At 43.8% G+C, this 12,277-nt stretch overlaps 1 protein-coding gene across 2 annotated transcripts in view; it reads right to left on the minus strand.

The window, feature by feature from the left end:
• Positions 1 to 12,277, minus strand: part of LOC141133241 (adhesion G protein-coupled receptor E3-like) — a 131,823-nt gene that overhangs the window by 96,551 nt on the left and 22,995 nt on the right. For both annotated transcript variants that reach the window (XM_073622500.1, XM_073622499.1), the window contains exon 3: positions 6,029 to 6,208. In XM_073622500.1, coding sequence (XP_073478601.1) covers positions 6,029 to 6,208 — 180 coding nt within the window. The remainder of the gene's footprint in view (positions 1 to 6,028; positions 6,209 to 12,277) is intronic.

Here is a 12,277-nt window from a genome sequence, read left to right on the forward strand (position 1 = left end):
AGGAAACGGAAGCTACAATTCATACAGGCTCACCAAAATTGGACAATAGAAGATTGGAAAAATGTTGCCTGGTCTGATGAGTCTCGATTTCAGCTGTAACATTCAGATGGTAGGGTCAGAATTTGGTGTAAACAAATTTGGTGGCCCCTTAGTACCAATTAAGCATTGTTTAAATGCCACGGCCTATCCCATTATTGTTGCTGACCTTGTCCATCCCTGTATGACTACAGTGTCCCCATCTTTTGATGGCTCCTTCCAACAGGATAATGCACCATGTCACAAAGCTCAATCATCTTAAACTGGTTTCTTGAACATGATAATGAGGTCACTGTACTCAGTCACCAGATCTCATCCAATAGAGCACCTTTAGGATGTGGTGGAGGAGGAGATTCACATCATGGACGTGCAGCCGACAAATCTGCAGCAACTGCGTGATGCTGTCATGTCAATATTGACCAAAATCTCAGAGGAATGTTTCCAACACCTTGTTGAATCTATGCCATGGAGAATTAAGACACTTCTGAAGGCAGAAGGAGGTCCAACCCAGTACTAGGAAGGTGTACTTAATAAAGTACACTATATACAGTTTGTTATTGCATATGAATATTTAGTATTTTCTCATGCAGTCAACTGGTGAAGCTCTAGTTTTTTTAGTGTTTAAGAGTATCCCCTTCTGAGCCCATTGTTTACAAATCTCAATAGCTCAAGCTGAAGCATATGCACAAAAGTGTATGAGTGTAGGCCTAGGCAAAGCCTTTTTTTTTGGATAGTTTTGCATTGAGAGGGGAAAAATTGGTCGTTCTCTCAAGTTCCTAATGCTGTCTTAGTCCCCTGTTGCAGAGATTTACTCTTCTATCTGTAATGGTGACCATTGTCATCAAGAAATAAAGTGAAAGGAAATCCATGTGACTGCAGGTTCTTCTCTTCTACCCTATGGTCTTGGAGACAATGTTTTAAAGGAGCTGGTCGTGGAACTTGGATTATATGGAGAAACAGCCTTGACACTGCAGTAATCTTCTGTCCAGGATATTCCCACGGAGGAGGTAAGGAACACATCGGTGTTATACGTCTGTTGATGCACTACTAGACCCATCTGGGGTCTATCTTTAAAGTGAGAGGCTAGCACACACTGGGTGTGGATTGGAGAAGGATATCTACAAGTTATCATTTTATCTTCAATTGGACTCTGTTTCTTTTTCTTCTCCCTTTTGCTTCACTTTTTTGCACTTATTTTTATTTTTTAATTAGAGACTATTGCATAGTACCTTGAGATATTTTAGAAAACACTTTAATATTGGATCACGTATCCTTGTATTTGCTGGCTTAAAACTTCTTTGAAGCCATTGTATTGCACTGTTTTGCACATTTGGGAAGTGAGATATTGCTGGCACTTTATGATTAGCACTTTATATCAAGGGATTGTTTTAGAGTTATTTAGCACTGCTTCACTATATTTCACTTTAAAAAAAAAGAATCTGGTAGAGGTTTTAACCCTTCCCTACTCTATCCAAAACTAAAAAATAACTTTTGGCTATACATACACTTTAAAAAAGTATTAAACCCAAAAGCAAGCATTTACAGTGGAACCTCTGTTTGCAAGCAACGCGGTTAACAAGCGTTTCGCAAACCAAGCACTGTATTTCTAAAAATCCTAACTCGGTTTGCGAGTGTTGTCTCGCAAAACGAGCAGGATTCAGGCCAAAAGCGTTGTGCAGTACCGCTTTTGGCCTGAGGTGGGGGGTGCCGGAGCCGAGCAGAGCCAGAAGTCGCCGATCGGCGCTGTTCGGAAATGCACGGAAAGGCCCGAGGACAGTTCGGCTGACCTCGGCAAACCTCGGAAAGGCTCGTGAATGGAGTCTTTCCAAGGTTTGCCGAGGTCAGCTGAAGTGTCCCTCGGGCATTTTCGACCGTTTCTGAGGCTCTCCGGCGCCCCCCGCCTCTGGCCGCATGCGGTATTGCATCCCATTGAAGTCAATGCGGAACAAATTATTTTCATTTCCATTGACTTCAATGGGAAAACTCGCTTTGATATGCGAGTACATTGGATTACGAGCATACTCCTGGAACGGATTATGCTCGTAATCCGAAGTTCCACTATATTATATTGCAGCTTACCTGTAGGCGGGGCCTGGGCTGCATCGCTTGTGGCCATAGCGAGCAGCCGGGTTACCCTACAGGTTGTACCGACATCCAGGGCAAACAGGCTTTATTCCCCTGTGTGAGGATGGTGGCTGGAGACTGGACCCCTCCACCCTCCTGGCGATGTCTGTTCAACCCCTCCCTCCCAATGGTATCTACACGCTGGTCCCACTCGTTTCTTCCTGGGCTCGACAATCAGATTTACACAAATAATGTCTACTATTGATATTCCCCAGGTTTGGCTGTGGATCACATCCCTTGTTCAAACTTACACACGGAGGCCAGAGTTGATCAATAAACTCCTTTATTGCATAGAATTGAGTGACAGCATAACAGATCACGCTCCATTAATCCATAACTGTTCTCAACACGATAGAGGTAGTGTATAACTGCCCCGGAGATGATGCCTGCTTCTCAGTTTTGGCTGAATCGATTGGCCAGCACTTTTCCCATCTGCTGCTTTCAATAATCCCCCCCCCCAAAGGGGAAACAAAGGAGGGGACCAAGTCCTTACTGCATCTTCCTCAGCTCTGATGTAGTGGAGCTTTACATGATTCCCTTCCAGGAGTCCAGAATAGGGAACTTCCAGAGAGGAGGGGGGGGGGGGGGGTGGAGAGCAGAAGCACAGTTGTCTTCTTCCCTCGCTCTCTCCAGGCCATTCTCAGCTCCCCTCGCCCTCTAGATTATATAGGGACTCCCACAAGTTTCTATGTATGAGGAGCAACCTTTACAGGGGCCTATCTTGCCCTCTACCTGCTGACATACCAATTCTTAGATGTATTTCCTTTTGTAGGCTTTCTTCTATTTTCATTTGGTGATCCAGCCAGTACGTCTGTTGTTTTTCAAACGAACAAGCCCTCTTGCAGATTGTATCAGTTATAGGGATAAGTCAAACCATTTTACAATGATCAGCTTTTATTTACTTATGTAAAATGTTTATCTTACCGACCGCCCCACATACATGAGGCGGCCCCTGTGCGCAGAATCATGTACAGGTACACCAGTGGTTCTCAACCTGGGGGTCGGGACCCCCTCGGGGGTCAAATGATGATTTGCCAGGGGTCACTGAATCCTGGGATGTTCCTGAAGCCCGCAACGCTCTCCCAGCCTTTTTTGCGGCCACCCAGCTGGGCTGTTCCTGGAGCCCGCGGCCGCCCACTCAGCTGCCCATTCAGTTAACAACATGGCTGGGGGGCAGAGACTAGAGGTCAGCTGACTGGAGAGGAATGTAAAGTGGAAAGGGCTGGAGGAGACCCTATCTCCTGATTTCAACATAGGTGTCACTGCTACGAGACACCACAAAGCCGGAGACACAGTGAAGCCAGAGACACAGTGAGTAACATTACCTGTGATTATAGTTGCCATTAAAAGTCCCCACTACAGTTCTCAGATCAGCAGATGACCTTGATCAAGAGCACCTAAGTTGGCCGATCAGAACTCCCCCCAGCATTGCCACTCATCCCATTCCCCCCACCCCCTCCACCAAGGACTAATGCCCTGTACACACGGTCGGACATTGATCGGACATTTCGACAACAAAATCCTAGGATTTTTTCCGACGGATGTTGGCTCAAACTTGTCTTACATACACACGGTCACACAAAGTTGTCGGAAAATCCGATCATTCTGAACGCGGTGACGTAAAACACGTACGTCGGGACTATAAACGGGGCAGTAGCCAATAGCTTTCATCTCTTTATTTATTCTGAGCATGCGTGGCACTTTGTGCGTCGGATTTGTGTACACACGATCGGAAATTCCGACAACGGATTTTGTTGTTGGAAAATTTTATAGCCTGCTCTCAAACTTTGTGTGTCGGAAAATCCGGTGGAAAATGTGTGATGGAGCCCACACACGGTCAGAATTTCCGACAACAAGGTCCTATCACACATTTTCCATTGGAAAATCCGACCGTGTGTACGGGGCATAAGAGAAGGAATAAAAATAGAGAATACATGAAAGCGAGAGGAAAAAGAGGGGAAGGAACAAAGAAAAAGGGAGAGAAAGAATATGAGAAAGGGGCAGGGAAAAAAAAACAAGAAATTAGGCTAGAGATAAAAGGGAAAGAAAGGAGAACAAAGAGAAAGAGTGGTACATTCTAAAATGTACCATAAGGGGTTTTAAAACTGTACGAGTGGAAGGGACTCAGGGAGCGCTAAATGTCCGTGGGTTAGGGGTGCAAATGACTTGTCTTGCCTTGGGTGCTGACAACCCACGCTACGAAAATAATTTTACTGTTAGGGGTCCCCACAACTTGGGAAATTTTATCAAGGGGTCACGGCACTAGTAAGGTTGAGAACCACTGAGGTACACGATTCTGCACTTTCAGGTCTGGGGTGGCCTGCTCCCGGTTTGATTGGACACAGCACGAGTTAATGAGCGGGTCCGGTGGACGCAATGTCCGCCGGTACTCGCTGATCATTAGGTGATTTGCCTATGTAAACAAGGCAGATCACCGTTCTGTGACCAGGTAAGGCAGTGATCTTGTGTTTCTGCTAAGCAGAAACAGGGATCTCTGTCTTCCCACAATAAATGCACCCCCACACAGTAACCAAGCACTCCCTAGGAACACATAAAATAATTGTAATAGAATGTGGAAATGAATATATTATTTTACATTTTGGCCACATATACACTTTAAATGCACTTAGTGTAATTATCAGCCTTTTGCAATCCCCTTTTTAGCAGCATTTAACTGGGATGGGGATGGGTGGCACGAGGGGCCAATCAGGTGTGCTGCAGTGTACATGTGCTGACAAGAAACATGCTGACTGGAGGATAGAGGGAAATGAGTAGAGGGAGGAGCAAAACTAAATTAAAACGTACCAAAAACTGTGATAGTGTCATGGCTGGGCTCAGCCCTCCCTTCTCAGAGCTCAGGCTGCTCACCTGTCGGTTAATTGCCGGCACTCTTCATTTCACGGTGACTCACCTGGTGATCATATCCTGCTCGTCAACAAACCCTGCTGGCTATTTAAGCTGCTTGGATCAGATCTCCTGTGCCTTTGCCTTGGTAAACATATGTAGAACCTCTCTGCTGTTTTCCTGTTGAAGACTTGCCTGGCCTGACGTCCCTTCTGGTTCTTGATCCTGTCTGCTGCTCTGACTATGCTGATCTCTGGCTCCCTGATTTCCTGTCTTGTTCTGAACTACGCTGATCTCTGGCTCCCTGATTTCCTGGCTTGTTCTGAACTACGCTGATTTCTGGATCCCTGATTTCCTGTCTTGTTCTGAACTACGCTGATCTCTGGCTCCCTGATTTCCTGTCTTGTTCTGAACTACGCTGATCTCTGGCTCCCTGATTTCCTGGCTTGTTCTGAACTACGCTGATCTCTGTCTCCCTGATTTCCTGTCTTGTTCTGAACTATGCTGATCTCTGGCTCCCTGATTTCCTGGCTTGTTCTGAACTACGCTGATCTCTGTCTCCCTGATTTCCTGGCTTGTTCTGAACTACGCTGATCTCTGGCTCCCTGATTTCCTGGCTTGTTCTGACTACCGGATTTGGTTACTGAACCCTGGCTATGTTTTGACTATGTTTACTATTTGTACCATTTTTACCACTACATAAAGGTGTGATTTTTACTGCATTTTCTGTCTCCATCCGATTCATGGTTCCTGACAGATAGTTTCCCTTTAAAAAGTAAATTTAAGTGGCTTTACCAAGTGGATAAGTGGTCAATGTTTACGTTTTCTTTTCCCTAATTGTTAATATTTTAATTTTTAACTGTAGTATTTAGTAAGGTATTATTGTGGTTATTAAAAAACAAAGAACAATAGCAAGTAAAGAGTGACAAATTTTACACCCCCTCCCCCTCAAGTTCCTTAGGCAAGTGCCTACCTTGTCTATTTAATCAATTAACTAAACAGTGACTAGAGGGTAGTACATTACCTGTACAATGGCCTCCAGGGTAAGTGATTGTCAGTCGGTCATAGTCATTGATGAATCCATTATTACATGCACAGTAGTAGACTCCACCATTTGTTTCTACACAGGTAGAATCCTTAGGACAGTCAGCTGAAGTTGAGCATTGTTCAAAATATTTGGCCTCTGGAGGTAGGTACCGTTTTCCTACAACACAGAAGAGAAGTAAGCAGTACATTATTTACAGTATTATTTGTTTTGTATTGAATATATTTCTTGTCCATTGTCTCTCTATTAAAGGGTTAGTCCACATATGGAAAAGGGGCCCTCTTGAATGTCATGCTGAGGGAGAAGACCAGAGAAGTCAGGCATAGAAATCATCACTCATCAATCATCACTGGATTTATTAAAAGAATAGGGAATGTTCATTTAGCCAGGGTTTTCTGTTAGAAATCACAGGGCCCCCGTACAGCCTACCTGTTAAAAATGATATTATGGGAATGGGTGGCCATTGTTTTTGAGCCTGGTTGGCTTTAGTTTCTCCCTGACTCCTCCCCCACTAGGTGGCATTGCGGTGGTGGCCATGTTTGGTGCCTCTCCTCTTCCCCTTTAGGGATTTGTTATTGGGGCTGGCTTTCCCTGTGGGAGGTGGTTGGGGTGGGCTCAGGCGGTGTGAACATACATGGTAACGTGTTTTGCATCTGTATTCAGGAAGTGAAGTCGCACGCCACCAAGAAGGAAGGGGTATATAAGGGGAGGACTGCCAATAAGGGGGTATAGAACAAAATAGATTATAGCGCACATATACACTTACATATGTTCAGGTGTTTTAAATAGCCTTGCAGGATTTAAATGTAATTTTTGTATGTGTGCGCTGTAATCTATTTTGTTCTGTTTGCGGTCTTATAGCGCCATCTTGAATGTAAATGCATTTTTAGGGTGTGCCCCCAAGTCTGTTGTTTGTATATTGTAAGGGTCCTGACCAGATCCCTTGGGCCAGAGCACCCCATCCCCCCTTCATTACCTCTTATTAGTGTCCACCTGTGTTATAGTAGGAGTCCTTATAGATCTCCCATAAAGAGGATTCTGTCTCCCATGGCTGAGTCGCAGGACCTTTCATTCTATGAATAGTGTAGGACCAGGGGCGGACTGACCATTCGGGCACTCGGGCAGTGCCCGAGGGCCCCATGCCACTAAGGGACCCCATCAGGGTTGCCAGCCTCAATAAAACCAGAGACAGAATATAAAAATCTGTGTTTTTTTAAAAAATCCCAAGATTATAGCTGCCCTGCCTCTCCAGTACCTTTTCAGTGTGTATATGTGTATTCTGTGTGAGTATACTGTGTGTGTATATTGTGTGTCTGTGTGTGTATACTGTATGTGTGTGTGTGTGTGTGAATACTGTGTGGCCCCATAATCTATTGCCCGGGGGCCCCATAATCGTCTCCTATTGCCCGGGGGCCCCATAATCGTCTCCTATTGCCCGGGGGCCCCATAATCTCCTATTGCCGGGAGCCCCTGTGTAGGACCCACTGATAATGGGGTACTTTGATGCAGTAGTGGACTTATCACTATACGGCCATATGGTGTGACCAAATCCCCATATTTTTGAATATGTTCAGGTGTTTTAAATAGCCTTGCAGGATTTAAATGTCATGTTTGTATGTGTGCGCTGTAATCTATTTTGTTCTGTTTGCGGTCTTATAGCAGCACCATCTTGAATGTAAATGCATTTTTAGGGTGTGCCCCCCAAGTCTGTTGTTAATAAGGGGGTACAGGCTTCATCAGCAGCTGAAAGCAGGCAGGAGGGAAAAGAGGGGAAGTTGTCTTTCAGCTGCAGCAAGGAGAGCCATACAGGGGATTGGTTCCAATAACTGTCCCCTCTGCTGCACTGATTAACTCCTCCTATCCACAATTCGATTCGCTCCCCATACAGGTAGGCCTGGCTGCACCCCCTTATCAGTGGCCCTGCACTTAGCAATGGGAATGTGTTAACTTTAATCACGCAAAGCAACAAGGTCACATACATGCATGTCACCCCCAAATTACTGTGCACCCCCATTGTTCCATTCAGACACATAGTTCCCAACTGTCCCTGATTTCGAGGGACTGTCCCTGATTTGGAACAAAGTCCCTCATTCCTCCTCATTTGTTCCTCATTTTGGTTTTATCTATATACAATGGAACCTCGGACTGTGAGTAACACGGTTAACGAGCATTTCGCAATACAAGCAATTATTTTTTTTTAATTCTGACTCGGTTTGTGAGTGTTGTCTGGCAAAACGAGCAGGATTCAAGCCTCTGCGGTGTGCAGTACCGCATTTGGCCAGAGGTGCGGGGGTGCCGGTGACACTCTGAGCCGTTCGGAGCCGTTTAGAAATACTCCGAAACACTCAGAAATACTGCGTTCCGAATTATCCTCCTTTACATTGACTTGGTGAAACCCGCTTTGATATGCGAGTGCTTTGGATAACAAGCATTCACCTGGAACGGATTATGCTCGTAATCCAAGGTTCCACTGTAGTTGTATATAAACTGCACTTTTTATCTTTTTAAAAATAGTTACATAGTTACATAGTAGGTGAGGTTGAAAAAATACACAAGTCCATCAAGTCCAACCTATGTGTGATTATGTGTCAGTATTACATTGTATATCCCTGTATGTTGCGGTCATTCATGTGCTTACCTAATAGTTTCTTGAAGCTAACGATGCTCCCCGCTGAGACCACCGCCTGTGGAAGGGAATTCCACATCCTTGCCGCTTTTACAGTACAGAACCCTCTACGTAGTTTAAGGTTAAACCTCTTTTCTTCTAATTTTAATGAGTGGCCACGAGTCTTCTTAAACTCCCTTCTGCAAAAAAGTTTTATTCCTATTGTGGGGTCACCAGTATGGTATTTGTATATTGAAATCATATCCCCTCTCAAGCGTCTCTTCTTCAGAGAGAATAAGTTCAGTGTTCGCAACCTTTTCTCATAACTAATATCCTCCAGACCCTTTATTAGCTTTGTTGCCCTTCTTTTTACTCGCTCCATTTCCAGTACATCTATCCTAAGGACTGGTGCCCAGAACTGGACAGCATACTCTAGGTGCGGCCGGACCAGAGTCTTGTAGAGTGGGAGAATTATCGTTTTATCTCTGGAATTAATCCTCTTTTTAATGCATGCCAATATTCTGTTTGCTTTGTTAGCAGCAGCTTGGCATTGCATGCCATTGCTGAGCCTATCATCTACTAGGACCCCCAGGTCCTTTTCCATCCTAGATTCCCCCAGAGGTTCTTCCCCAGTGTATAGATTGCATTCATATTTTTGCCACCCAAATGCATTATTTTACATTTTTCTACATTGAACCTCATCTGCCATGTAGTTGCCCACCCCATTAATTTGTTTAGATCTTTTTGCAAGGTTTCCACATCCTGCGGAGAAGTTATTGCCCTGCTTAGCTTAGTATCGTCTGCAAATACAGAGATTGAACTGTTTATCCCATCCTCCAGGTCGTTTATGAACAAATTAAATAGGATTGGTCCCAGCACAGAACCTGCGGGACCCCACTACCCACCCCTGACCATTCCGAGTACTCCTCATTTATCACCACCCTCTGAATTCGCCCTTGTAGCCAGTTTTTAATCCATGTACGCACCCTATGGTCCATGCCAACGGACCTTATTTTGTACAGTAAATGTTTATGGGGAACTGTGTCAAATGCTTTTGCAAAATCCAGATACACCACGTCTATGGGCCTTCCTTTATCTTGATGGCAACTCACCTCCTCATAGAAGGTTATTAGATTGGTTTGGCAAGAACGATTCTTCGTGAATACATGCTGATTACTGCTAATGATACCGTTCTCATTACTAAAATCTTGTATATAGTCCCTTATCATCCCCTCCAAGAGTTTACATACTATTGATGTTAGGCTAACTGGTCTGTAATTCCCAGTGATGTATTTTGGGCCCTTTTTAAATATTGGAGCTACATTGGCTTTTTCCAATCAGCTGGTACCATTCCAGTCAGTGGACTGTCTGTAAAAATTAGGAACAAAGGTCTGGCAATCACCTGACTGAGTTCCCTAAGTACCCTCGGATGCAAGCCATCTGGTCCCGGTGATTTATTAATGTTAAGTTTCTCAAGTCTAATTTTAATTCTGTCCTCTGTTAACCATGGAGGTGCTTCCTGTGTTGTGTCATGAGGATAAACACTGCAGTTTTGGTTACTGAAGCCCCCCGATTTACTCGTGAAGACTGAGGAGAAGAATAAATTCACTACCTTTGCCATCTCCGGAAAAAGTGTTTGCCAGTGCTAAATCTTTCATCCAATTTCTAAATTGCTGCATTTGTAAGTTTCAAAAGCCAATATAAAGGAATAGTAGTGGTAAAACAGAAGCACTTGTGGGTTTTACTAATAATTTTTTTTTGTATAATTGTCCTTTAAGGGGGCGTGACAGGGAGTTTGTCCTATGCCTACATAGGTGTCCCTTGTTCCCATATCAAAAAGTTGGGAGGTACGCATACATATACTGTACAAACCTTCTCTACTTAACTGGTTCCCGACCGGCCTCCACAGTTATACTGGGTGGCTCCCCTGGGCGAGCCGACGTAGCTGTACGTTAGCCCTTTAAGACGCTGTAGGAGGCGCGTGCGCACGCAGCCTGTCCCCGGAGCCAATGCGAGTGCCCAGCGGGTGCAATGACCGCAGGGCACCCTCGAATGCTCATGACAGAGCGAGAACCGGGATCTGTGTGTGTAAACACACAAATCCTGGTTCTCTCAGGGGAGAGGAGACGGAGCGTGTGTTCATACTAAGTATGAACACCGATCGGTCTCCTCCCCTAGTCAGTCCCATCCCCCTCCCCACAGTTAGAACACACCTAAGGAACATAGTTAACCCCTTGATCTCCCCCTAATGTTAACCCCTTCCCTGCCAGTGACATTTATACAGTAATCAGTACATTTTTATAGCACTGATCGCTGTATAAATGTCACTGGTCCCAAAAATGTGTCAAAAGTGTCTGATCTGTCCGCCGCAATATCGCAGTCCCGATAAAAATTGCTGATCACCATCACTAGTAAAAAAAAAAAATAATAATAAAAATGCCATAAATCTATCCCCTATTTTGTAGACACTATAACTTTTGCGCAAACCAATCAATATACGCGTATTGCGATTTTTTTTTACCAAAAATATGTTGAAGAATACATATCGGCCTAAACTGAGGAAAATTTTTATTTTTTTTTAAATTGGGGATATTTATTATAGCAAAAAGTAAAAGATATAGGGGGTTATTTACTAAAGGCAACTTCAATTTGCACTACTAGTGCAAACTACAGGTGCAAAATGCACTTGAATTTGCACTGAAACAGTATTTTAGCTTGCACATGATTGGATAATAAAATCAGCAGAGCTTCCCCTCATTTCAGTTCTACCTCACACATTTACAGTGACTGCACTTCCAAATGCACTTTCAGTGCAATTACAAGTGCACTTTGCACTTGTAGTTTGCACTTGCAGTGCAAAGTGGATTTGCCTTTTGTAAATAACCCCCATAGTGTTTTTTTCAAAATTGTCGCTCTTCTTTTGTTTATAGCGAAAAAAAAAAAAAACGCAGAGGTGATCAAATACCACCAAAAGAAAGCTCTATTTGTGGGGAAAAAAAGGACATAAATTTCGCTTGGGTACAGCGTTGCACGACCGTGCAATTGTCAGTTAAAGCAATGCAGTGCCGTATCACAAAAAATGGCCTGGTCAGGAAGGGGGTAAATTCTTCCGTGGCTGAAGTGGTTAATTAGGAAATCTACTCCATGACACAAGAAAATGTTGGGTGATTTAGCTGTCTACAATCCACCCAAAATTAAAATATCATACATGGATAGTCTGATCATTAAAAACTGATATTTGGTCTGCATGTAAAAAAAAAAAAATTTTTATTGAAATTTTAAAATAAAATAAAGGTACAAGTATATGTCAGGATTAACAGTCAGGATTGGACTATATCCAGCCCATCAAGCAATGATTGTCAAAGAGAAGACAGTGCACTAACTAGAAAAAACTATTGGATAACAGCCATACAGAGATATAAACGCTGTACAGCTTACATTTGCAGAAGAAGTATGTCCTTTTTGTCAGGCTATCCTCATATAAGGCATTGGGCAGGTACCACCAACAGCTTATGAACTTACTACAGCAGAGAATAGCAAACCAAAATCCATAAAGACTAGACATTGATCCTTGAATATTGTAAAGTAGCATGTAAATAATACAGAGAGGGAAAAAAGATGAA

Source organism: Aquarana catesbeiana, linkage group LG03 (assembly GCF_042186555.1).
Source record: "Aquarana catesbeiana isolate 2022-GZ linkage group LG03, ASM4218655v1, whole genome shotgun sequence".
NCBI classification, from domain to species: domain Eukaryota; kingdom Metazoa; phylum Chordata; class Amphibia; order Anura; family Ranidae; genus Aquarana; species Aquarana catesbeiana.